Source organism: Podarcis melisellensis (genome assembly GCF_964234715.1).
Source record: "Podarcis melisellensis genome assembly, chromosome: 14".
Taxonomy (NCBI): Eukaryota; Metazoa; Chordata; class Lepidosauria; order Squamata; family Lacertidae; genus Podarcis; species Podarcis melisellensis.
In genome coordinates this window covers 36,436,810-36,463,991 of record NC_138546.1, presented here as the reverse complement: position 1 = coordinate 36,463,991, position 27,182 = coordinate 36,436,810, and the positions used below count along the sequence as shown (strand labels likewise).

The 27,182-nt window shown below is 47.1% G+C and overlaps 2 protein-coding genes across 6 annotated transcripts in view; both read right to left on the bottom strand.

Moving 5' to 3' along the window:
* The window catches only part of CEMIP (cell migration inducing hyaluronidase 1), a 167,154-nt gene extending 148,131 nt beyond the window's left edge, over positions 1-19,023 (bottom strand). The window contains exon 1 of one of the 3 annotated variants that reach the window (XM_081888407.1): positions 18,745-19,023. The gene's annotated coding sequence lies outside the window, so the exon portion shown is untranslated. Of the gene's footprint in view, positions 1-18,438; positions 18,566-18,744 lie in introns of those variants that run through there. The other 2 variants (XM_081888408.1, XM_081888409.1) reach the window with 2 other exon arrangements.
* The window catches only part of LOC309356735 (cell surface hyaluronidase CEMIP2-like), a 100,164-nt gene that overhangs the window by 60,318 nt on the left and 12,664 nt on the right, over positions 1-27,182 (bottom strand). For all 3 annotated transcript variants that reach the window (XM_081888388.1, XM_081888386.1, XM_081888387.1), the window contains 10 exons: positions 17,740-17,883; positions 14,279-14,837; positions 12,292-12,461; positions 9,547-9,735; positions 8,205-8,374; positions 7,680-7,889; positions 5,443-5,648; positions 3,233-3,302; positions 2,333-2,461; positions 668-753 (listed from right to left, as the gene is read on the bottom strand). In XM_081888388.1, coding sequence (XP_081744514.1) covers positions 668-753; positions 2,333-2,461; positions 3,233-3,302; positions 5,443-5,648; positions 7,680-7,889; positions 8,205-8,374; positions 9,547-9,735; positions 12,292-12,461; positions 14,279-14,837; positions 17,740-17,883 — 1,933 coding nt within the window. The remainder of the gene's footprint in view (positions 1-667; positions 754-2,332; positions 2,462-3,232; positions 3,303-5,442; positions 5,649-7,679; positions 7,890-8,204; positions 8,375-9,546; positions 9,736-12,291; positions 12,462-14,278; positions 14,838-17,739; positions 17,884-27,182) is intronic.

The window sequence follows — 27,182 nt, the reverse complement described above, 5'->3', positions numbered from 1 at the left end:
AGTACATTTCAAGGACTACGATACCACTTTAAACAGTTATGGCTTCCCCCAGAGAATTATGGGAGCTGTAGTTTCTTAAGGGTGCTGAGAGTTGCTAGGAGACCCCTGTTCCCCTTCCCAGAGTTCCCTGGGAAGAGGGACTGATTGTTAAACCAATCCAATAAGGAGCAGTGTTTATTGTCATGGGGGAGAGGGTCTTAGAAGCAGATTCAGCCCAACCACAAGGGGATACACACTTCCTTACTGCACACCAGACAGACCATTGCAACACACAAGCCATTTGCGGACAGTTCCCCCCACCCCCCACCCCATCCCATCCGTCTCTATGGAGCTGACACACACCTCACCAATTTTATCATCACAACAACCCTGTGAGGTAGAAAAGGCAGAGGAAACAGGCATTGTCCCAAATTTGCCCAGTGAGCGTTTTGTGGCTGGAGTGGAAATTTGAATCAAAGCCTCCCCAGGCATAACCTGACACTCTTAACCACAACGCAACACTGGCTTGCACATCCCCTCAGATTTCAGACATTTTGCTAGTTAGTAGACATGAGTGCCCACCCCAAAACGCGAAGACAGAAGCACCGAACAGACTGGAAATCCCCCTAAAGCAATAAAATTAAACTCAACGCACCGCAAAGGGCAGCATGACATTTTGTTTACACACCTGGCGTTATCCACTGTCAGATATTCTCGAGGATTTTCAGCACTGGCTTTCGTCGTCTTGACTCCTTTCCCAATAAACAAGCCAGCCTGGAAAATTATTTTATACACACTCACACAAATGTTCACCATCTGAGTTCAATTATTTTTGAACAAGCAAAGGGTACCATACTTGGTAAGGAAGGTCTGGAGTGTTTTGCTAAGGGAGCGGAGATATAAAACATAGACACGTATTGGCACAAAAAACAATGGGCATGCTAGAACCTGTGACCCTCCAAATGTTGTTGAACTCCAACTCCCATCATCCTTGACTGCTGCTCATGCTGACTGGGGCTGATGGGAGTTGGAGTCCCATTAACATTCTGAAGGTCCCAGAAGCTTAAGTGTTATTTTTGGTTACAAAACCTTTCCTATTTCTGCACACCTAGGGAGTAAGGATAAATGAATTTCTCAATCTTTGGTCTACCTCATATTTCATTTATCTTAAATTCAGGCTTCCACATTTCTGCAGCAATTTGTGATTTTTAATTAAAAAGAAAATCCTTACTAAAGTTCTCCAACGTTTCAATTCCAATTTCTCACAACATGAACAATTTTGTATGGCGTTTGGACAAATTTGCAAGCCATTTCCCCTAATGCAGAGCATTTTTTAAATATTAGCTTCACCTATATAGGCAGAATTACAGTGGTGCCCCGCAAGACTAACGCCTCGCAAGACGGAAAACCCGCTAGACGAAAGGGTTTTCCGTTTTGGAGGCGCTTCGCAAAACGAATTTCCCTATGGGCTTGCTTCGCAAGACGAAAATGTCTTGCGAGTTCCTGCGTTTTTTTCCCCTTCCCCCCCTTTTCCTAAGCCGCTTAACAGCTGATCGCTAAAAGCCGCTAAACTGCTAATAGCGCTAATCCGCTAAGCTGTCAATGGGCTTGTTTCGCAAGACGAAAAAGCCGCTATACGAAGAGCCTCACGGAACGGATTAATTTCGTCTTGCGAGGCACCACTGTATGCATGTTCTGGTACTGTATATGCATTTTTGTACACACAGCTTGGCTGTAAGAAACACACTGCAAGATTTAGAAAAGTGAAAATTATGAAGGCAGCCTGTGTTCCAGCTCACCCACTATTTCAGAAAATCCAACAGGGATGAGGGTAGAGCAGGAATAAAACTGCCTCTGAGCCTACCACTGACTGCTCAAGCCCTACAGCACAGATGGAAAAACCAGTGGACCTCTAGATGTTGCTGGACTACAGCTCCCATAAGCCCTACCAGGCATGGCCAATGGGCAGAGATGATGGGAGCTGTAGTCCAAAGCAACATCTGAGAGGATCCTTTAAAAAAGGCAGGGAATGAAGAAGGGAAGACAGTTGACCCAAGGAAAAGAGAGGCAGTAGCACCAGCTATACCAGGCTTTGGGTCTCCGGCTGTTTTGGGACTACAATTCCCATCATCCCTGACCGCTGGTCCTGCTAGCTAAGGATGATGGGAGTTGTAGTCCAAAAACAGCCCAAGACCCAAGTTTGGGAAATCTTGAGCTAGACAAAGATAAAACCCACATCCTCTTGTGACCATGTTCATATCAAGGCACGCGGTCCCTGGAAGGTCGCCCACAATGGAATCTTGGCCTTAGTTCACCATCCTTGCCCTGGTATTTACAGAAATTTGCAACATGCCTTGAAGTTGGAGTGGACACGGTTGTTGTGAAACGTCCCCAGAGGAGTCAGTTCAGACTGCCCGGCTGGATACTGTCCTTCAGACTGTCCAGTAGGAACCCGGTGGAAGATATACCATATTCCAACGTCCTGGAGAATGGGGGCAGGGAGAAGATGCGTAAGAATCTCCAGAGTGAGCAAACGTTACTGAATTAAACTTTGCTGCTGGCTTACACTGGCTAGGGATGCAGGTGGCGCTGTGGGTTAAACCACAGAGCCTAGGACTTGCCGATCAGAAGGTCAGCGGTTCGAATCCCCACGACGGGGTGAGCTCCCGTTGCTTGGTCATGCTCCTGCCAACCTAGCAGTTTGAAAGCACGTGAAAGTGCAAGTAGATACATAGGTACCACTCTGGCGGGGAGGTAAACGGTGTTTCCGTGCGCTGCTCTGGTTCGCCAGAAGCAGCTTAGTCATGCTGGCCACATGACCCGGAAGCTGTCTGTGGACAAACGCCGGCTCCCTCGGCCAATAAAGCGAGATGAGCACCGCAACCTCAGAGTCGGTCACGACTGGACCTAATGATCAGGGGTCCCTTTACCTTTACCTTACACTGGCAGGGGGCAAGGGCATTATATTATATTCACGACAATGGGCTGTGTCCAATATAAGTCCTATGCAGAGTACACCTATTGAAATTAATAGACCTAAGTTAGCCATATCCATTACTTTCAATGAGTCTATTATGAGTACTGGATATGACCCCATATGTCTGGCAACAGGCCTGTGAGAAGCTCTCAGAACCCTCACAAAAAACTCACAATACCCAGAATTCCATGGAGGGCAAAAGGGAACCTGTTTAAAGAACAAGATTTAAGATTCAGGGCTGGAGACAAACAAGCACGCAGCCTTTATCAGTCTTACCTGAGCACCTGCAGCCGCATTCTCTATGAGATTATTATTTGGGTTAGCAATCCAGAAGGAGCTGACAGCCCTGGGGAGAAGGAAACACAGAGATTTATTTTAAGTCACTGAACAGGAAGAAATAAAAAATGTTATAGCACCGCAGTGGCTGGCGCTTGGCCACAATACTGCCATGAATCCTTAAAAGTCTGCAAAGTCCTATAAATGACATTCTTTATGAGAAGTTCAAGGCGTTAAGTGATGTCAGGCAAGTCACAGAAGCTCATTACGGACCGAGTTGTAAATTACAGCTAAGAAATCGTTAGCGGAAAAGCTGAGCTCCACAGGAGAAACAGGATTCCCAGAATTCTTTGGGGAAAGTCATGTGCTTCAAATGCAGAGTGTGTACACAGCCTAAGGCAGACCACTGGGTCCATCTAACTTAGTTGTGCTGACTCTGAGTAGAAGCTGCATTCCAGGGTTTCAGGCAAGCAGTCCCTGCTGGCATCGCTGGGGATTAAACCTGGAACCATCTGCAGATGTTCCTTCAGAACAAGGCTGTTCTAATTGAATCATTAATGCCAGCAGGGGAAAACAAAGAAATTTGTCCCAGAAATTATATGCATCCCCCCAAGAACGGATCCTGATTTTGCCATCATGCCAGCGTGGTGTAGTGGTTAAGAGCGGTAGTCTCGTAATCTGGGGAACCTGGTTCACATCTCTGCTCCTCCACATGCAGCTGCTGGGTGACCTTGGACTAGTCACACGTCTCTGAAGTCTCTCAGCCTCACTCACCTCACAGAGTGTGTGTTGTGGGGGAGGAAGGGAAAGGAGAAGGTTAGCCGCTTTGAGACTCCTTAGGGTAGTGATAAAGCGGGATATCAAATCCAAACTCTTCTTCTCCTATTGAGCACTAGCTACCTATGCAGTCTCTAATTATTCAAACTTTCTCATTCCCAGATCGCTCTGTTGAATAAAGACATGATCTCAGCTGGCAGAACAGGCTCAAAACCTAGCCGACTGCCCATAACATCTGTGACAATGCAATCTCCTTAGTCATCACCACCAATCTGGTGAGTTTCTCCAGGAAAACTTCCGTAGGAGGAAGAGCACTCGAGAGTGCTATCTTATCAAAAGTCCAGATATAGATATATCGTACCAGTATGTCTGCATGACTTCTCCATCCCAGCTGTGCCACTGCCTCCCATGCAGACAGTGTAAAATGCAATCAATGGTTAAACATTAAACTCAAGTGACATGGAGTGCCAGAAGGTAGACCTCTGGGTGGTTTATAGTAAATCAGCACAGACTCTTGACTCCCAAAAGTTTAACCCTAACAATAACAAAACGACTCTGTCCCTAATTATATTACTGAGATAAAAAGAGTGATTGGGGTTGCCAGGAGCAGAATTATTTCCTGGAAGGGCGCTGAGCTTTGCTCAGTTCTTTCCATTCAATTTTTCCAGTATTAAATCCATTGCTCCCAATCTGCAACTTTTTTTAGTGCATGCATGTTGACCAACATATGCCATTTTTGCATACTGGCTCAGTCGGCAGACCATGAGACTCTTCATCTTAAGGTCACGGTTTGAGCCTCACATTAGGCAAAAGATTCTTGCACTGCACTCACCTGGTCCCGTCCAACTCCATGATTCTATTATTTCTTCTGCAAACGATTTTGCAAGTGAACACTATGAGCGCCGCAAGATCCATGTGGCCCTGCGTCTTGGTGAAAGGGTTCTTGAGCAATCCCCTTACGGACACAGCATTTGCATGCCCCAAAATCCAAACGCTGCCTCTTTATGGAACAGGTGTGTGGATGAAATACAGTGGTACCTCGAGATGTGAAAGGGATCCACTCTGGAGCCCGGTTCGCATCCTGAACAGAATGTAAGATGCCACTGTGTGTCTGTGCATGCGCGAGTCGCGTTTGGCCGTTTCCGTGCATGTGTGTGACATTATTTTGACAGTGCGCATGCACAAGCGGCGAAACCCGGAAGTAACATGCTCCGTTACTTCCGGGTCACCGTGGAACACAACCCGAAAATACTTATCCTGAAGCGTATTTATCCCGAGGTATGACTGTAAAACCCTTAAGTGAGCTACCAGGTTGTACAAATCAATTGCTTGATCCTTTATGCAGCACCTTGTTTATATTAGGGGAAAAAACCAGAACTGTTGCATGCATTCTATGGCGACACAACAATCTCCCCGGCTGGAGTTTTACTTACATGCAATCAGTGCTTGGGACAGGAACATATCCTCCATGCACATGATCTCGCATTGTGAGGCACATGGCCTCGTTGCGGTCAGTCGGCAAGATTGTGCCTGCCTTGGTAAGGAGAGCCAGGTTGTGGTGAAACGTGTTCCGCTGCTCTGTCCCATCCTCCAGGAAAAAACAGTGTCCCAGAGTGTCATAGCCGATGGTATCTTTCACCTAAACAAGCCACCCACAACAAAAGGAGGAGGGACAATTGTTAAAAATAGGCTGCACTCATTGGAGGCGAAGCAACCTGCTCTGGTACCCGGAGCGGCGGTCCTCCCAGGAGGCTCTGGTACCCGGAGCGGCGCTCCTCCCAGGGGGCATGGCGTGCCGCCTGCAGCGGGCATAGTGCATGTCCTGGGGGTGTGGCACGCATCCTGGGAGCGTGGCATGCTGCCCGCGCGGTAGGGTGCACCTCCCTACACTTTTAATTGAATTTTCTGTTTTACAATTTAGAATATTCATTTAAATATTCTTACAGTGTCAATGACCTCCCTTCTTCCATGGTTCATTTTGCGTATCATAAACTAAACCGCTCAGTATTCTGTTATTACATCCACCAAAACTTGTTTATGCTGTTGAATCTCTCTTAGTGCTGCCAACGTTTTCAAATAGACATTATTTTCCAATCTTCTTTAAACATGAAGGATCCTCATTCAAGAGAAGGGAGTTGTAAAAAAAAAGATTGATTTATACAGCCTCCTTGAACGCCCACAACGATAAGATGCTAAGCATTTCAGCTGGAACAATTCCTCGAGCATGGGGCCAAGGAACCCAAAAAAGGTCCTATTCCTTGGACACACCAGTCTGATTGCTCTCAAAGACAGGAATGCAAAATCTGTATCAAGTCACACTGAAGGAGAAGCATTTGACTTTTGGAGTGGTTTTTTACATTTTAGGTTTAACCCGAAACACACACCTTTAAACATATGGGACTACTTGGATTAAGGTTTTGCTTAGCATTGACTTACAATTCCTCCTGCTACATATTCTTTGACGCTACACACACACACACACACAATCACACACTTCTGGCTGTGAGCCTGGGTTATACAGTCTGAGAAACATTTTGGCCAGGTTCCTCCTGCCTCATGTTGCGTGATAGGTTGAGTGCCAAAACCTAACCATGATTGAACATCATGAAATAGCCATCAACACGCATTGTTGGAGAGCACAAAGGTCATTTATTGTGTTGCAGAGCTATATATAAGTTAGCTATTTGGAGCCATCCCAAATCATCTCATCACTAAAAACTGAGATGGATAGAAAGAACAGACTTAGCCATGCTATTGGCATCCATCTCTGGAGAGAGAGAGACAATGGAGTGCGCCTCTGGGGGTGGTCAAACCGCTGCGTTAGCTAGCAAGCACCAACGTGACCTCCCTGGGGCGCAAGCCTGGGCAGTGTCTATGGAGGACCTGGGCTGCCGAGACAACAAGACCCTTTGGCTTCACCAATGTGGTCCATGTATTATATCATATTTCCAAGACCTTCCAAATATGCAATACAGAATTATCCTTATTTAGACATCTCCATTTATCCTTCTGCATTTTGACCTTCAACTTTCCACACAGAATACATACTGCAACATGTGCCATTTTCAAATACGACATTATATTCTTTTAACACTATTAAATTTCATGTTGTGCAAAGGAGGACTTCAACACAGGGTTGTCCAACAGGTCGATTGCGATCTACCGGTCAATTGCGGGATGCCCCTGGTTGATTGTGGAACCCCAACCTCTCTGGCTCCCTAAAAAAAGCCCAACAATTTCAACTCTGGTCAATACAATGGGTAGATCAATGCCAGTGTTTTTAGTGGGAGTAGATCGCAGTCATCCCTGATCTAGTGGAAACTCATTGGATTGCCCAATCTATCTTACAACAACATTCCAGCAACCTGTTATGCATTCTCTTGAACAACAACATTCCCCTAGTGCAGGCATGGCCAAACTTGGCCCTCCAGAAGTTTTGGGACTACAACTCCCATCATCCCTAGCTAACAGGACCAGTGGTCAGGGATGATGGGAACTGTAGTCCCAAAACATCTGGAGGATCAAGTTTGGCCATTCCTGCCCTAGTCCAAAACATTCCACCACTGCAACAAGCGTACTGCTAACTGCCGTTAACTTAGGGGTACCCAAACCCCAATGCAAATGGACATGCGAGTTACTATAATCAGGAAACATGAAAACAGCTGCCTACCCAAAGGCCATTGGCTCCATGGATGGCGACACATCTCGAGAAGCAGTGATGGATGGCCAGATTGTCAAGGTAAGATGGTGGGTTGTAGCCTCCTCTCTCATCTACATCTCCCGTCAGATGGAAATGTACTGGATAGCTGCCTAAGACCTGCTGGCCCATGTTCTTCAACTCCACCCCTGACATGTGGACAGAGGTAAAACCTTTTTGGATCTATTCAGACAAACAAGAACACATAAGGAAAGAGTCCGTGGCAGAAAGAAGAAGCACAAACTGATTATCAGGACCAGCAAGTGGCACAGCATTTGTTGACAGGGAAACGAACAGTAGCCAGAGGTGTGGAGAGCAAGAGGATATTAAGTTTCTACCCTTGTTTTGGAATCTGGAGGTTCCTAAAGGACTAGGCCTACAATACTGTATTCATTTTGTTAACCAAGACTTTCTGAGCCTGTCTTTTTAGGGCTGGGAGATTCAGGTCACTAAATATCTGGGCTGGGTTTGGTCAATGTCCACCAAAAACACACTTACTTTAATTTGTCCTCCAAAAGTATCAAAGCTGAAAAACTGGCAGTGGTTTGGTCCGTAACAAGAGTCCTCCATTTCTCCTTGGATAAGTATATTTCGGGTTAAGAGGCCAACCTCTGCCCTCATGTCTACTCCATCCACAATCTCACCCATATGGAGATAGAGGGGACTTCCTGGCAAAATAATTTTAAGAAGCTTGAAAGGGTCTTCCTCATGCCCTATCCCAACCCACTGAGCCTTGTGAAATATCAGTAGCAATTGAGAGCAGGAAACTGATAAAGGGATAAAGACCATCCCTTAGGGTGGAAGAGTGAGGGAAATTCATTTGAAGGCTACAGTATATTAACTGTGCTTTCTCAAGCCATTACAAGTAGAGCATCTCCGTTGCCCACAGATGGTCCCAGGTTCAATCCTGAGCACCTCCAGATAGGGCTACAAATATCCCAATTTTGAACCCTGCAGAGCCACTGCCAATCTATGTAGACAACACTGAGATACACGGATCAATAGTCTGACTCTGCTTAAAGGAGCTTCCTATGACCCTAGTAAAAGAATCATAGAACTGTACAGCTGGAAGGGACCATGAGGGTCATCCAGTTTGACCCCTGAAATGCAGGAATCATTTGCCCAACGTGGTGCTCAAACTCTCTTTTTTAAAAATAATTTTAATTAAATTTTCCATTTTAACAATTCAATCAAATCACATTAAATATTCCAAATTATAAAATACATATCATATAGTCCAAATATTCCACCAAATTATAATTTTTTATTGGGGCTTCCCATGCTTCAGGTTCGGTGGGGCTCTGATCATCTTATATCTCTACTGCCTTAAGTTTCCAATAGTTCCTTTAATTCTTCCTGTTGTAAGCTTTCCTTACGTGGTGCTCAAACTCAAGACCCCAAGATTAAGAGTCTTTAACGCTCTACCAAAAGGAGAACTTATCGAATAATTCCCCATATCCAGCTTAGCCCACTTTCCCTAGCTCAATTCAGCTGTTATACAATAAAATACAATATTAGACAGAAAAGCAGTGAAAATATGTTTAAAAATAAATATGAATATTTACTGAGGACATCTCTCAAACTACCTGAACAGAGCTCCCAGACCACGGGTGGTTCATGGACCACAGTTTGGGAACCCCTGTCTCTAGCTCACTGTTTACACTGAAGAGTCAAATAATTGCTGTTCATGAACCAGTGGTGGACACTGAACTGTCCATGCTACCAGTCCTCATTACTTGAAAACTGTTTCCATTTTTAGCTCTTTGATCAATTCATTCATAATATAAACTAAGGAGCTCTGTCAACAAAGGAGACCTTACAGAGGCATTGTTGGTCGTACCATCAATCTTCACTTGGTTCGTCTGACATTCAGGACAAGGCAGAAGATTAAACTCTTCAGCCTGGTGCATGGAATAGTCTGTGCTGGCAATGACCACCTTGTCTCCGGGGAGCCAGCTAGTCACTTCGTCCACCAAATCCAAAATTACGCCGTTAGACACTTCCACTTTGAATCCATGATGGGGTACTCCTAGAAAGGGGGGAAGTGATCAGTAACATATTGGGATAAAAAGGTAAAGGTAAAGGGACTCCTGACCATTAGGTCCAGTAGTGACCGACTCTGGGGTTGTGGCGCTCATCTCGCTTTATTGGCCAAGGGAGCTGCCGTACAGCTTCCAGGTCATGTGGCCCGCATGACTAGGCCGCTTCTGGCGAACCAGAGCAGCGCACGGAAACACCGTTTACCTTCCCGCTGGAGCGGTACCGCTGGAGCGAACTGCTAGGTTGGCAGGAGCAGGGACTGAGCAATGGGAGCTCACCCCGTTGCAGGGATTCGAACTGCCGACCTTCTGATCGGCAAGTCCTAGGCTCTGTGGTTTAACCCACAGCACCACCCGCGTCCCCAATATTGGGATAGATGGACATAAAATATGGCCCTGAGTAGAACAGTTCCGTATGCTGCTTCTTTTTGCCATTCCTGCATTGGAGAAAGCCATTGGAGCAGTCAAAACTAGCCAGTGAATTGACAGATCAAATGCTATACACATACCCCAAAGGGGCCTAATATTTGAAGCAGAGGTCAGCAGCTGGAAAAACCCAGCAGCACCTCTTCACCTCCCTCTCTGGCAGTAAAAAATAAAATAAATTAACATTTGCTGCTCTTTCATGGGATCCAAATTCATTGGCTTCACTGGCCCCAATTCTGCTTAGCTTCAACCAGGAAGATGGTCTGGGTAATTGTAGCTCCAGGACGGAAGGCTCAACATTTGGTGATTTGAGCTCCAGCAGGGAGAAGAGGCAGGATGTAAATGAAATATGATTAAAATCTGTGTCCTTGCCCAAGCACGGCAACTTGGCTATGTAGGAAGTGGACTCTATAAGAAAATGGGATTGAGGCACTGACCTACTATCCTTTACATATATATCAGACTTTGCAGCCTGATACCCTCTTGATATTTGGACTACAAACTCCTATCACAGTCGAAAACATCTGAAAGTTGCTGGGCTGGTGAAGGCTGTTTATATCCTCAAAAGAAAAAAGCCGAATTGCTGACCCGGGACATAAAGTGTTAATTTTGTAACGAGGAAAGATACTAAGGGGTGGAGGGAGGGAGAAACCCGGCTGAACTGTTATCAACAAGAATTTTGACAGCAGATAACACTGAATACTTCAATGAAAGAAGAGAAAAATCTGTTAACTAGCATAATGAGCAGAGTTTCGACATTCAAGAGATCAAGCAGTTCTCGCTGGCTTCCCCAGAGAAACACAAAACCACCGTTCTAAATTTGTGTGTGTCTCCGGTGAGTGTAGTCAGTAGAAGACACTGATCTTCAACTGGTGAGTTAGGATCCACTAAGGGGTCGTGGCCTGATCCAAAATAGGTGTCACAGGTGTGCTACCACCACCATGCATATATACATGGTAAAAGTTTGAGAAAAAGATCCCCAAATGCTTGTTTGGGTTAAAAGAGGGTCCCAGGTCTGAAAAGGTTGAAGATACCTGCTATGAAAGATCAAAGCCATATCTGAATGGTCCAGTGCTAATGGAAGCCAGTGCAATATAGAGGACAGTGTGTCACATTAGGGCTGGAGAGACCCTAAGTTCAGTCAAGTTCAGTGGGTCACCTTTGCCAGTCACACACACTCTGCAAAACCTAACTCACAGATCTAGTTACAGGTAGGTAGCCGTGTTGGTCTGCCATAGTCGAAACAAAATTAAAAACAATTCCTTCCAGTAGCACCTTAGAGAGACCAACTAAGTTTGTTATTGGTATGAGCTTTCGTATCTGAAGAAGTGTGCATGCACACGAATGCTCATACTAATAACAAACTTAGTTGGTCTCTAAGGTGCTACTGGAAGGAATTTATTTTTTATTATTTTTTATTATTTTGTTTCTAACTCACAAAGTTATTGTGAAAATAACTCTGGCTTTGAGCTACTTGGGAGAGAAATGTAAAAAATAAAGAAACAATAAAATGAATAATAGAGAAAATTAAAGGAAGCATGCTCCTGGATGAAAGAAGTGTGTGTGTGTGTGTGTGTGTGAGAGAGAGAGAGAGAGAGAGAGAGAGAGAGAGAGAGAGAGAGAGAGAGAGAGAGAGAGAGAGAGAGAGAGAGAGAGAGAGTACACACAGTTCTTAACACACACAAGGTTGGGAAAAGCAAGCAGCCTTCATACCTTCTTTTGACATACACTTCACTGTAAAAATGCATACCATGTACCAAACAAGGATAATTTTAGCCTCATGGAATATTTGACTACAGCCAAATAATAGATCATCAATTGACTACCCCAGCCTATGACCTTGTCTGGCTTTCAGAGGTAAAAAGCTAGAACAGCAGGGTTTAATCAGTAAACTGGTTTGTAATCTATCAAAGGCTCTTTAAAAAAAAAAGCACAGTTAAAGATCTAAAAACAGGAGTGTGGTTTTTGTATCAGCCTTATTGGTTTACTCATATGCAAATTTAATCAATCAGACTTGAGATTTCTATAAACTGGGCGACAGCTCAAAAGACATACTCAGGGAGGAGAGAGAAAGCAGATAAACAACACTTGAACAAGAGATTAGAAAAGGGCTTAAAAACCTTTGATCCATCCGCTGTGAGCAGCGATTGTAAAGACAATGCCTTCGTATGTCTTAAATTCTCTTGTCGCTGTTGCCAACCTTGTTGTCCCGTTGCGTTGAGAAGGCGTTGCATCCTCTGTGATGGAAGATACATCACCGCCAAGAATCCCAACCAGAACCCAGGGCTGCCTGGAGGGGGGGGAAAGCAGACTTGTGATGCAGAAATGGAACACCTGGTTCACATCTGAACCTCAAATTCATTCAAATATTCAGTGTCCAGCATCATCTGAAGGCCAAGTCCTGCTCCAAAAATTTGCAATCAAAATATACGACGCTCTCTCGGAAAACCACCTGCTTCCAGGGAAGTGGGACACCAGAAGAAATCCTCTAAAGTTTAGCTCAACAGTGGAGGTAGCTAACTCACACCACCGTGATGGACCTGCAGCTAGCTTTGAGAAATTCTGATTAAGCAACGAAGCACCGTAACTCCAAAGACCAAGAGAGCCCAGCAGCTATTCTGCAGGCAAGCTGTGGCCTTAATCCACAAAATGCAAAACCTGGAACTGAATATAATTCATCTTGATCGGCAAGAATACAGGCAAAGTTCCCACTTAGTTTGCACTCATTTCAGAAGGGGGAAATGGGACCAGCTTATCAGGCAGAAGGCAAACTCTGTCCTTAAAGCAACACAACAGCAGTGGCAAAAAGGTAACACAGGCTTCTGAGTTTTGATAGTTTCAAAACTGCATGCCGCATCCTTTAAATACGGGCACAGGTTTTCAGCTTGGATGTCATTTGCTTTGGGGACAAACCTTCAGAGGAATGTGGAAGCCGACAAACTTCTTGCATGAATTGCCAAGCACAAAAGGGGAGGGGATAACTCTGTTAGATTGGACAGCAGTACAACAGTTAGGAAAAGGGGCCAGGAGCTGTCCATGGTGGCACTGTTAAGTTTTCCAACAGAACCATTTTCTGAAGGAGCTCACTGCTACATGCACCAAGCACAAGCATGCTCTCTCTTTTGCGCCAAGTGTCACAGGTTAATAGACCTAAAAAGAGTTTGCTGGGACACCCTGTGCTTAGATAGCCCTATAACCTTGTTTTAAACACCACAGAATTTCTGGTTTCTTGCACTCTGATCAAAATGCCAATACTATCAAAAATATATAAGGAGAACACTGTTCAGTTCAACTGGCAAGTTCCACAGGCACTGAACGTGGGGGGTTTTTTAGCCCCACTGTACCAAACTAAAGTATCCACATTGCCTATGGAAGAAAACAGGATTTGTGAGCCATCAAAAAAAGTCACCTCACTGCTTCTTAACCTCGTAGAGTTTCATTTGCTGGCAAACATGACAACCCAGGTTATTTTCATTTCCTTCCCTTTCCCCTTCTTTGGAAACCACCATGTGCATGCACAACACTGAACCCAGGATGCGGAACATTTGGCCTTCCAGAGGTTGCTTAACTACAACTCCCATCAGCCCTAAGAAGCATTGCCAATGGTCAGAGCTGATGGGAGTTGTAGTTCGGTTCCTCTGGAGAGACAGAGGTTTCACCACCGCCACTAAAGCAAGACTACAATGACCAGCCAGCTAATCCTAGTTGCCAAGTTAGTGTTAACAGGCCATGCTTAGGAAACAAGCAGAACTGAAATATAATATAGCATATAATAATAATAATAATAATAATAATAATAATAATAATAATAATAATTTTATTTATACCCCGCCCTCCCCAGCCAAGACTGGGCTCAGGATGGCTAACAACCAATAATAAAAACAAGTTGATTAAAATACAATTTAAAAGATTAAGATACAACATTAAAACATTAGGGTGCAATCTCTTTGGATATACACACCCAAACAACCATAGCATGATAATTATCTAATCTGGGGTGGGGGGGGAATATGGAGGTCATTATCTGTGTAGCCCCCACAGCACAGGGCACCAGGATGTTTGCACAATTGCATGCATGAAAGTAAGAAGCCACATTGGCAAAGTTACCTGTATTGCAGGTGCAGGACGTATTTGCTGTGCAGCAGGTTCTTGAGGAAGAGCCGGGTCTCCAAGGTCAAACTCTTTGCTGCAGAATCCCCTACTGCCACGGCTACTACATGGCCCAGAGATTGGTGGGCAAGAAATTCCCTCAATCTGCGGCTCTCGTCAACAAGGAGGTGGGTGTCAAAGCGTTCAGCGGCCACTACCTGGGCTGTGCCCGCATCCACTACCCGGACATTGAGGCCACGACTACTCCAGCGCTTCTCAGAAGTGTACCGGCCATACCGAAGTCCGCCCGGGTACAAGGTTTTGGCCAAAAGCGTCCAGGATCGCGGCTTCCTTCCGTGCAACTCCAGAATGCCACCTCTGCCCACTCCCATGAATTTTCTGCCATAGCCATCCACGTCAGCTTCGTCGGTGGCTTTCCCATAGAGAGAAATGGTGGCCTTGGAATGGTATGGGCGGCATTCAGAGCCCACATACAGTGCCCCGCCATCCTCAAGAAGGATGCTGCGAGCTCGTAAGGTGATGGCTTCCTCCAGATCATCTGCAAATACTAAGATCCCTGGAAGGGAAGCAGAGAGAGAAACAACTATTTTCTCAGATTTGTGAGATGTCATGGCATACTGCAGTGCAGAGGTGATGAATCTATGACCTTCCAGACATCCCAAGACTACAAATCTCCATCATCTCTGACCACTAGGACACACTGTCCGGAGCTGATGGGAGCCCAATAGCACCTGAAGAGCCACAGGTTCCCCACACTTAGGACTCAACTACATTAGTAAATGGGACGGGGGTGGTGCTGTGGGTTAAACCACAGAGCCTAGGACTTGCCGATCAGAAGGTTGGTGGTTGGAATCCCCGTGATGGGGTGAGCTCCCGTTGTTCGGTGCCTGCTCCTGACAACCTAGCAGTTCGAAAGCACGTCAAAGTGCAAGTAGATAAATAGGTACCGCTCCAGCGGGAAGGTTAATGGCATTTCTGTGTGCTGCTCTGGTTTGCCAGAAGTGGCTTCGTCATGCTGGCCACATGACTCGGAAGCTGTACGCTGGCTCCCTCAGCCAATAAAGCGAGATGAGCGCCGCAACCCCCGAGTTGGTCACTACTGGACCTAATGGTCACGGGTCCCTTTACCTTACATTAGTAAAGAAAAGGCGTTTTATATGCATTAGGTGACACCAGATAGTGCTGTGGAGTTCCGTCTGTTGACAACGTGTTTTCCCACTTTGAGCTTTACAGCGCGTTTTCCTGAAACGCTTTTTTTGATGTGCCTAGATCCAGCCTTGGTGTAATAGCTAATAGATTGGCAAGTCCCCAGTTCGAATCTCACCCATGCCAACTTACTAGGTGGCCCCCAAGGAAGTCACTCTCTCGGTCTCAGACCTCGACATCTGCAATATTGATGATAATAAGGACTAGAGGAGGCGCGGGCTCAGGAGTAAGTTCTAAACTGCACCAAAAGGTCAGACTTCAGCTATAAAACATCCCCACACGTATTGTTCAAAGAACAGGGGATGGGGAAAGATAATTGCACAGGAATCACATTCAGGTGCAAAACTTTCCAACACCAAAAGAGCCTAAAATATATTTGTGGTATAAGCTTAGGTAAAGGTAAAGGGACCCCTGACCATTAGGTCCAGTTGTGACTGACTCTGGGGTTGCAGTGCTCATCTCGCTTTACTGGCCGAGGGAGCCGGCGTACAGCTTCCGGGTCATGTGGCCAGCATGTCTAAACTGCTTCCGGCGAACCAGAGCAGTGCACAGAAATGCCATTTATCTTCCCACCAGAGTGGTACCTATTTATCTACTTGTACTTTGACATGCTTTCAAACTGCTTACATCACAATAATGAGCCACAAGACGTCCCCAATCTGCTGTTTGATGTGACAAACTAACACAGCCATCCCTCCAATACAGAATATTAGGTTCACTGGGCTATAGTACAATCACCTCTTGATTCTAATGTAGCTCTATGCAACCTCCAGCATCAACATGCCAAATGCCTCCAAGTACCAGGAGCTGAGGAGCAGGAAAAGGCAGCTCCCCCCCACCCCCCGCTCTCCAGCTGCTGGTACTTTGCATGTTGATGCTGGAGGTTGCACAGAGCTACATTAGAACCAAGAGGTGATTGTACTATTGCCCACTGTGGTTTCTCAGCCTCACCCAGAGGGCCACTGGGTGGAGGAAAAGGATGCTGTGCTCAGCAGGTCATTGGTCTGATTCAGCAGGGCTCCTCTGATATTCTTATTTATGGAATTAACACCAACACTTCATGAACAAAAATATGCCCTGAACGGAGGAGAACAATGCTTTTGCCCTTTTTAAAAATTGCAAATATAACAAGGTCACAAGAACCTGAGAACGTTAAAGGGCAACCAACCCCCATTCAATTTATGTCACTGGAAAGCTCAGGATTGATTGATTGATTGATTGATTGATTGATTGATTGACTGGCTGGTTTTATTGCAATGATGTCCCACTCCCCCCCCCAAGGGGCTTCTCCGCCCTCCTCATTTAATCCCCTCAAAAACCTTGTGAGGCAGGTTAAGTTGAGAGGCATAATAATAACATTATTATTAAATATGACTGAGTGGGTTTTTGAACTTCGTCTCAAGGGGCCTAGTCTTACATTCTGACCCCTACACTTCACTGTTTCTCAGCCTCTTTCCTCTGTCTTTAACTCCAACTTACTTGCACCTGGTGCATAAAATGCAATCTGAATCAATTAGATGCATTAATCAATGCATTCAGTCAATACAAATGCAGAGAGCTTTTTACAGCCAAGCAAATAAATAGTCATGAGATCAGACAGCACCACCTATTCAAGTGTAAAGGTAAAGGTAAAGGGACCCCTGACCATTAGGTCCAGTCGTGACCGACTCTGGGGTTGTGGCCCTCATCTTGCTTTATTGGCCGAGGGAGCCGGAGTACAGCTCCCGGGTCATGTGGCCAGCATGACAAACCACTTCTGGCGAACCAGAGCAGTGCACGGAAACACCGTTTACCTTCCCACGGGAGAGGTACCTATTTATCTACTTGCACTTTGATGTGCTTTGAACTGCTAGGTTGGCAGGAGCAGGACTGAGCAACGGGAGCTCACCCCGTCGCGGGGATTCGAACCGCCGACCTTCTGATCGGCAAGTCCTAGGCTCTGTGGTTTAACCCACAAAGCCACCCGCGTCCCTCTATTCCAGTTTAGATCCTATTTAAGTATACATTTGGAAATAACACATCTTCCAAGTTAAATACAGAAGTCAGAGAATACACACCTGAACTTAAACTGGTATGGGTTTTCCTACATGGGATTTGGCCCATTGGAGTTCCGTGGGGATTGAGTCCAAGGTTAAGTGGCACAGGATCGGGCGTAGCTTGAGCACCCTCCAACACACACCTCCCTCCCCACCGCCAGCTTTCCCCCTCGAGGTTAAGAGCCTGCTGCCCGCGCAAAAGCCTGTCCTCCTTACCTCCTTCCTGGATGAGCAGCGAGTGGAAAGTGGCCGAGCTCTCCAAGCGCAGAGCCGCCCCTCGGCCCACGACGGCAGCGTGGCTGCTGTTATGTCCCGGAAGCCACGGGGTGAGGTGCGCGGCGGGCGGCGGGCAGGAGCTCTCTGCAGAAAGGAAGAGAGAAAAAGACCCCCAGGCTTCCATCCATCCTGGGCACGCTTCCCAGGGAGCAAGCGCTCCTACCCCAAGCCCGGCGTGCAAGAGCACAGCCCTCGACGGAGAGGGAGAGCGCCGGCGTGGAAGGAAGGAACCGAGGACCCACCTGCCTGCGCGCTGCGGCTCCGCTCCGGGATCGGGCGCTGCAACGACGACCAGACCGCTGCCACCTGCAGTCTCCGGAAGGAGCAGCGCCCCGGGCTGTTGCGCCCAGCCCAGCCTGACCCCTCCAAGCGGATCCCGGCACCTGCTGGAAGAACAAGCTGGCCGGGGCGCCGCCGGAGGAAACGCGCGTCCGCACCGTCGAAGTTCCTAACTTGTTGCAGCGATTGGGACGCGCGCCCCCTTCTCTGTTTCTCCAATCAACCGTCGGCCGCACGCAAGAATCCCAGTCAAGGCGAGCCCGGATTCCTCACAGGCGTGCTTGCCGCGGGAGAAGGCGGCGTCGAGCAGCACGTGGCCGCGCAAGCCGGCGTGCGATCCTGAGCCGCGCCGTTCCTTACCTCGCCTTTGCAGCCTGCCTCCTCGTCCAACAATCTCTGCAAGAACTTCGTTATTGCCGTCATGATGATTGCAAAGGACAAGTTCTCCCTTCCGATCACACACCACAGACCACGCGCGCTCTCTCACACACGCACATACATGCACACGCGCGCGCACACACGGGAACCGGGCTGCGCGGTCTCCCTTCTCCCCTCGGCGTACAGGCTTACAAGCGTCCCTAACTCCCTGCATTTCCACCGGCGGCAGCGCCTCCTGGTGGCGATTTGAAGGGGGAAAAGCCCTCGAGAAAGTCCATCATCTCGTACCTTACCTCTGCGCTCTCGGCAGAAAAGCGCACAACGCTTTTATTGAACCCTTTGGTAACAGAAGAAGCGAGGTTTTTTCTCCCCGTTCCCACCCAGCTCTCTGTTTTAGTTGGACGGTCTGAGCTGGTGGCGATCCTCTTTTTTCCCCCAGAAGCAATTAAGAGAAGCGACGTGGATTATTGAGAGAAATCTATATTTTTAGACGGCTCTGGAGAGGGACAGAGAGAGACGCGCTCGGGAACCCAAAGGCTTCCTTTCTTCTTTGAGCGCTCCGCTGCCCGGCTTTTTTTTTCCTGCCCGGCCACCAGCCTCGCTATTTATAGGCGATCTCGGAGCCGCGCTGTTTACACCAGCTGAGCGCTTGGCTCCTCCCCGGCCCGTGACGCCGCTTCGCATTCTGGACATACCGCGCGGCTGTTGGCGCCGAGTTGCCAAAAGGGGGGCGAGAGCAAACCCCGAAAAAAAACAGAGGGGGGAGAGCACCGCGCGGATCGCGATCTCTCTTCCTCTTAGTCGATCGCTGAACTTTCCCTGGAAGAGAATCGCCTCCCCCCCACACATCCTTTCCTGGTGTCCTTGGCTGCTACAGAGTTGCTCGGAAGCGAACTGGTTCAGGTCCAAGTCTGCGCAAACTTGGAGCGCGTTCGGAGCGAGGACTCCCCGGGATCCGCACCCCTGGGCGCCTCTTCTTCCTAGCAGCCCAGAAACCACACGTGCCTTTTCCCAAAAGCGACGCGTCTCCTTCCTTGTGCGCTGGAAACGTGAGCACGGGAGCTATGCGCTTCCAAAGGGGGCTTTGCGCGCAGGTTTGCGCCATCGCGCCTGCCTGGGAGAGGGGGCTGAAGTGTCAAGGAGCCAGCGACAGGTGCCACGCGATAGCCACGGACCCTCTCGCCTGCCATGCAAGCGGCACCTGATGTGATTTCCCTTTCTTTATGCTAGGTCTCTTCCATCTTTTCAGACCCAGGACTCGCCTGCAACCCAAACGTGCATTTGGACACTCATTTCTTAATTGTTTATTTGAATTTAACCACATATTGGCACGGTGGCGATGCTACCGTCGCAACGCACCTTGAAGCAGGGGGTCATAGAATGAGAGAATTGTAGAGTTGGAAGGTACCCCCCAGGGTCATCTAGTCCAACCCCCTGCACTGCAGGAATCTAAACCAAAGCATCCACGCCATGACAGATGGCCATCCAACCTCTGCTTTAAAACCTTCAAGGAAAGAGAGTCCACCACGTCCCAAAGGAGACAGTTCAGCTGTCGGAACAGCTCTTACCGTCAGTGATTTTCCCCCTAATGTTTAGTCGGAATCTCCTTTCTTGAAGCCTTGAGTTCTAGTCCTGCCCTTCAGAGCAGGAGAAAACAAGCTTGTTCCCTCTTCCAGCCCTTGAGATATTTGAAGATGGCTATCGGATCGTCCCTTTCCCAACCCACCAGTTGAAGAGCAGTTTTCTCTGCACAACTATGAAAGGAGCAGGAGCCCCTGCCCAAATTTGGATGGGCTCACCCCTTCCTTCTTTGTATCATGGGATCTGAAATAAGCACCCACGTAGTGGCCGACATCGTTCTCCCAAATTTCAGCGGTGCTCTGTGAGACACTAACATTTGCTGCCCCCCCATGCCCCATCAACATCATTGTTGCAGCGCCCCCTGAACCCAAGGCAGTCAAACTGCCCATGCGACCCTAAAATTGCCTCTGACTCACAAGCTGGGAATGCAAGTCCCATTGTGTTTAACAGTGATTAATCAGGACCAGCTTCAGATTAGAGAGGAGCTTTTTCAAGTCCCACCCCCATCCTCCCAGCAGCCTTATCCAGCAAACAGCAGCATCACTCTGATCCAGCACTAGGTGTCTGCATCTGTGAGCCACCATTTTAATTTCCCACAATGCCCCACCACTGGAATGCTATGGCAGGGGCATTGTGGGAAATTAAAAGAGCAGTTCTGCTTTGACTCAGCCGCTTGATGCGAGGGGAAGGGAGGGGCTGTCCATGCTGGGTGCTGATGCTCAGCCTGGGCTTAATCCCAAATCACAGAATTGTAGAGTTGGAAGGGACCCTGTGGATCATCTATCCCAACCTCCTGCAATGCAGCTGTCCCTTACGGGGATCGAACCCGCAACCTTGGCATTATCAACACCACACTCTAGCCAACTGAGCTATCCAGGCTTGTTAGTGTGCCCAGGAAATAAAGTCCTGGTTTAGCTGTACCAAGCTCAGGAAAGAGATAAAAGAGGGCAGTTGGCTCAGGATGCCCATAGCAAAGGCAAAAGAGCAACAGGATCAATCAGCCCCTTTCCCCAAAGGGGTCATGCAGGGGGTGGGGAACAGGACCATTGCTCAATGGTTAGAGCACACGCCTTTCCAGGTAGGGTTCCCAGTCTGAAATCCATCTGTGCTGTTGCCTGTCAGTGTAGACGCCTCTGAGCTAGATGGACCAATGGTCTGACTCAGTACAATGCAGCTTCCTGTGTTTCTACGAATTTCTGTTACTCCTTATAATGAGACAGGATGTACCGTTTCTTACAGATGCTTATCAAACCTGAGCTACAGACACACCCACAGTGGGAAATGCAATGTCTGCTGGCAGTGGGAGGGCTGTAATGCAGCGAGACATACATGATAATAATTTGTACTAACATTTTGTTCTTTCTTCCAGAATTAAATTACCCAACTGACCACGGAGGAGGGCTTGTTGTTTTCACCCACAATGTACACACACTTGTTCTTCATGTTACCACAATGGTTTTGAAGAATCGTGTAGCCGCAGGTCCCGATCCTATGCAAAGCTTCCTGGGAGCTGCTGACATCCAGTCCAATGGTTGCCATGAATTTTATTTTGAATTGATTTTAAAATGAATTGATTTTAGAATGCTGTGTTACTTTTATTGTTGTTAGCCGCTCTGAGCCCGGCTTCGGCTGGGGAGGGCGGGATATAAATAAAATATTATTATCATTATCATTATCCAAGAGACAATGGAGTGTGCCTCCAGGGGTGAAAAAACCGCTGGAGAATCACAGCACCTGCTGTGGCTGCAGATACCAGTAACTCATCACTGCTGCCTCTAGTGTTGTTTTTGTTATGTTAGCAGGAGCCAAGTGGCCCTTCCAGGGCGCAAGACTCTGCAGTGTCCTGGACTGCCCAGATGACAACAGCCCTCTCTTGGCCTTGCTGATGTGGTCCAAAGGAAAGCAGGAGAATTATATTTAATATTCAACCAGCCAATTATATTACCTTCATTAGGGGGCTGTTTTGCCCACACTGCCAAATTAACTTTGCAATTCAGAAATTCGTAAGGACTGCCTTCCGGCATCAGACCCAAGTTTCATCTAGCCCAGGATTCTGCTTCCAACACTGACTGGCAAGATTCCCCTGGGAGTCCCAGGGGCACCAAAGCAGATGGCTTGACCTCGCTGCCTTGTATTGAGAGGTATACTGCCTCTGATAATGGATGTTCCACTAAACCATCATGGCTAACAGCTGCTGATTGACCAATGCACCATGGATTTGACTAGAGTCCTACTATCAGGTAAAAAGGTAAAGGACCCCTGGATGGTCCAGTCCAGTCAAAGGCGACTATGGGGTGCGGCACTCATCTCGCTTTACAGGCCGAGGGAGCAGGCATTTGTCTGCAGACAGCTTTCCGGGTCATGTGGCCAGCATGACTAAAGCATTTCTGGCGCAATGGGACACTGCGACAGAAACCAGAGTGCACAGAAACACTGTTTACCTTCCCGCCAGAGCAGTACCTATTTATCTACTTGCACTGGTGTGCTTTTGAACTGCTAGGTTGGCAGGAGCTGGGACAGAGGAACAGGAACTCACTCCATCGCAGAGATTCGAACCGCCAACCTTCCAATCAGCAAGCCCAAGAGGCTCAGTGGTTTAGACCACAGTTTAGAGCCCTACTATCACCGCAAGCATAGTGGCTAAGAGATATATAATCACAGTCCAATCCCCTGCAATGCAGGAATATGCAGCTGTCCCGTATGGGGACTGATCCTGTTATCAGCACCAAGCTCTAACCAACAGAACTATCCATATGCAGTGCAGCCCTGTAATACATCAGAAATAGAGAAATTGCAAGAAATTGTGACCCTCCAGGTATAGGCTGGATTGTCAGTTCACATGATCCCTGACCACAGGCCATATTGGCTGGACGGATGGGGAAGCTGGGAGAGTCTACCACATCTGGAGACCTCACAAGTTAACATATATAATATTTATTCTCGGGCACATGTGTATAAGGGTTGCAGCCTAAGCTACAAATCAAGGTGCTTGGTTCAAATGGATGCATAGTGGCCATAGGGCTCACTCCCAGACTCACCTCTGCAGTGATAATACTGACCCGCCTCTGAGGGCTGTTGTAAAGTCACCAGGCCAATGCGTAGGGAGTGCTTTGAACACTCAGGTGCACTGATGAACTCACAAGCAGGTTTGGAGCTATGAGCAACAGCGGTAATTAGATGATAATACAGTTTGACTGTGATTTTTATAAAAAATATTTTATTAAGGGTTTTCTTGTTTTACAGTGTAAGTGTAATGCCTCGTATTTTTCCCCCCATGTAACATTTTTACAAATCCGTTTCATTTGTTGAGGCATTAGGGGGAGAAGAGAAAGGAAGGAAGGAAGGAAGGAAGGAAGGAAGGAAGGAAGGAAGGAAGGAAGGAAGGAAGGAAGGAAGGAAGGGAGTGGAGGGAGGGGAGATGGATGGGGTGGGGTCAGGTAGTGGTGTTTCTATTATGCTTAATGTATGTAGAGTTTGGTGTCAGCGTGCTTGTGTTGTTCACTTGTGTTCCTTTGGTGGTGAGAGAGGTTGGGGTTGGCCTAGGGTGTGGTTGTTTGTTTGTGATTGGCTGTGGTGATCTTTGTTTTTGTGTGTGAGTGAGGTGGGTGGGTGTTTTGTGATTTAACAGCTAGAAGGAGGGGTGCAGCAGAAGGAGAGAAATAATAACTCCATGGGAAAAGGGGTGGGAAGTCGATAAGATTAAGAGAAAAGACTAAATTGTATTTTGATGGCATATGTTAAAAATGTTGGAACAATGAAATATAATTGGGGGGGGACACCACTCAAGAGCACTATATAAATGCTAACAATTAACAGGACTTCCCCGCCCCAAATTGTATGCCCCAGTATGGAATACTTGCCCCCACAGAGCAGGGGTGTGGAATCTTCCAGCATTCCAGGGCCAACTAGGGCAGGTGGGCGAGAGCACGCACTTGTCAATCATCTGATGACAGCATTCATAAACTGAAATCCTGCTTTTTCTAAGCAGGATTGAGATAGGATGATCTCCCTCAGGACCGAAACCCCCCCCCCTCCCATCAGCTGAGGGATGGAGTGGGTTTGATCCTGCTTTCTGCAGATGTTGGGTTATGGCACCTCCCCCCCCCCAATATGCCCTGATTATGAATAAAATATCGGGACCATGAATTTGATTAGTTAATTATGCATTGTATATATGAAAGACCTTCCCACCTCCCTTTTAAGGTCATAAACCTGCTGCCAATAAATTTCAGCGGGGTCCCCAAATTCTTGAATGCTGAGATTCTCTTTGCTCTGGACAATTTCACATAATCTCTGTCATGTCATGTCACATACATACACACACACACACACCTTTACAACTTAAACCAGGGATGGAAATCTACCTGCAGGCCTGGGGACTGAATGTGGCCCTCAGAGCTCTCTAACAGGCCCTCAAGACTCTCCCCCTCGCCAATCCCGCTCCACACCATCCTTGAGTGTTTTTGCCTGGCTGGATGGTGCAGTTTGATTGCGCCCCTTGCTTTCCTGGACAGAGGACAGAGGGATGTGTGTGGAACCTTCTGACTTTTGCTTGGCTGTATCGGTTGCCCCCTTGGCCAACCCACTACAGTCGTACCTTGGAAGTCGAACGGAATCCATTTCAGAAGTCCGTTTGACTTCCAAAACCAAATCGCTGCTTTTGATTGGCCGCAGGAAGCTCCTGCAGCCAATCAGAAGTGGCAGAAGCCCCGTCAGACATCCGGGTTCCAAAAGAACGTCCGCAAATCGGAACAGTCACTTCTCGGTTTGCAGCATTCGGGAGCCAAAACGTCCAAGCTCCAGGGCATTCATGGCTCCAACCAGCCTTGGACCTTTAAAAAAATTGGCATCCAATGGAAAGCCAACCAATGCTCAGTTGCACCATCCAACATTGTGGAACGGTATCCATGGATGTTCTCCCCAACTGACCCCTGGGATGGATGCCCAACCAGGCTTCTTGGGGAAATCCTGGCTGATTATTACCTAGTCATTAATCTGGATTTTTTCGTACTCAGAACTGAGGGGTGAAAATGCTTCCTCACCCCATGACTTAAACACACTTAATCTTTAATAGCTGCAATGGCATGAGCTAACACAAGGACAGGGAAAGCATGTGGCCCTCCAGACCTCCCTGACTGGCCCTTGGGACTCTCCATAGGCTACACACCCCTTGAGTGTGTTTGCCTAGCCAGGATGTGCCCTTGAACTCTGCTAACGCCTCCTGAGTGCCTGGATGGATAGACAGGAAAACTAGCCCACTGTACAAAGGGAAGGCTTACAGTCATTGCTTCATCAACCCGGGTCCTTCCAAAGTTTTTGTCCCCCATGGAAAGTCCAGTTATTAGTGGTCCTTAGTTAATCATGCCCATTCATTTCCATAGGTCTACTCTGAGAAGGACTAGCATTGGATGCAACCCCAAACATGGCTTCTTGGCACAATCCAGTTTATGTTTACCTAGTCATTACTCGGAATTTTTGTGATTTTCTAACGTTGTGGAATGGTGTCACTTAGGAAAAGCAGGTCGATGTTTACCTAATCATTCACCTGAATTATTTCATAATCCTTTATTTATCTTTGAGTTTGATGGCTATTGTGATGGGATAATGAGCTGCTTGTGCGTAAAAGCTTGATCCCTCTGGTGTTTGGCTGGTCAACCAAACCGAGGCACTAACGGAGCCTCCCAAGGCATGACTCCGTTAGTCGCTGGTAGAATCTGACAGTGGGCGTCTACGAAATTTACGCCAACATAAAAGCTGTTTCACGGGCATGCGCCTTCGTGACTCTCTGCGTGACAGCTTCCGGCGAAGGGTGGGAGTTGCCAACGGGGGTCTTGTTACCTCTGCACTATTCTCACTAGAAGTATCCCAGAGCCCTCCCCCCTCCGACTCCCCTTCTGCCGGAGCTTCTGCTCTCCCCCTGCTGGTTCCCTCCTCCGCTGCAGAATCTCTCCTAGTCTGCTGGAGCCTCTCCACCACCTCTCTCTCCGATGGCAGTTCCCTGACAGCTATTTAAAGACATGGGAAATCTAAAGTCCCCGAAATCATTATATTTTGCAGCACACTCAACCAATCATGTTTACTGGTAAGTCACCCCCCACAAATGTCAAAAGAGCTTGCTCCTGAGTAAATGCACACATAATTGCAGTCTCGGACTACTTCTGATGCACTTATTATATGCATAATCTTACTATTTTGCTTTTCACGTTGCTTATATAATACCTAGTGTATCGTCTGAACAAACAATGTTTCTGGATTCCTCATTTCTTTGGGAAGATAAAATAAAAAGCCTACACACACACACACACACAACCCAACTATCTAAAGAGATACAGCCCTAGAAAAGCTTGGGCACATAGTTTTCTTGGTTGTATAAACTGGCTATGAATGTTAACGCTAAAATTAGTGGGCACAGAGGAACGCCACTCCCTAATTTTCATTGGTGGTTTGTTTGTTTTTTACACCAGTCTTCTTAGCTATTGGTTTATTAGGCTACAGAATATGTTACGGCTGAAAGTGGGAGATGAAACAATGGCTTGGACTTAGGCAGTGCTTTTTTTTCTGGAGGAGACGCAGAGGTAGCGTACCCTTAAACATTTTGTGAATCTAAGTTTGGCCTCATTGAGGGGCAGTATTAAAATATGAGTAGGAAAATGATAGGACCCCTAAACAATTTTTTTAAAGAAAAAAAGCACTGGACTTAGGATAGGGACCGCCTCCTTTCTACCCATAATTAGGGGTGGACGAATATGTCAGTTCCAATTTATTTCACAGTTTCTTATTTTTCCAGTCTTAAATTGGATTCTCCAATACTTTCACATCACTTTGCAATTTTTCCCCTTAAAAACTGTACACACATTCTTGTGAAGCAATTTCCCCTTAATATGTGGTTCTGTGTGTTATTTTCAGTGATATATGCATTTATATGCACACTTTATCCTAGCAAATGCATCACTTGGCCAGATAACTGCTTTGCAAGATTCACAGAAGTGCAGAAAGAGGGCTGTGTTTTGGTTCTTACATTATTTCAGAAAGTGCAAAGTAAATTCACATTTAAGTACAGACTGTATGGAGTTTCTCCTCCATCAGTATCCATAATTTGAGTGTGAATCTGGTGGTGGTGTCTCCTCATAAGAACCACCAATGGG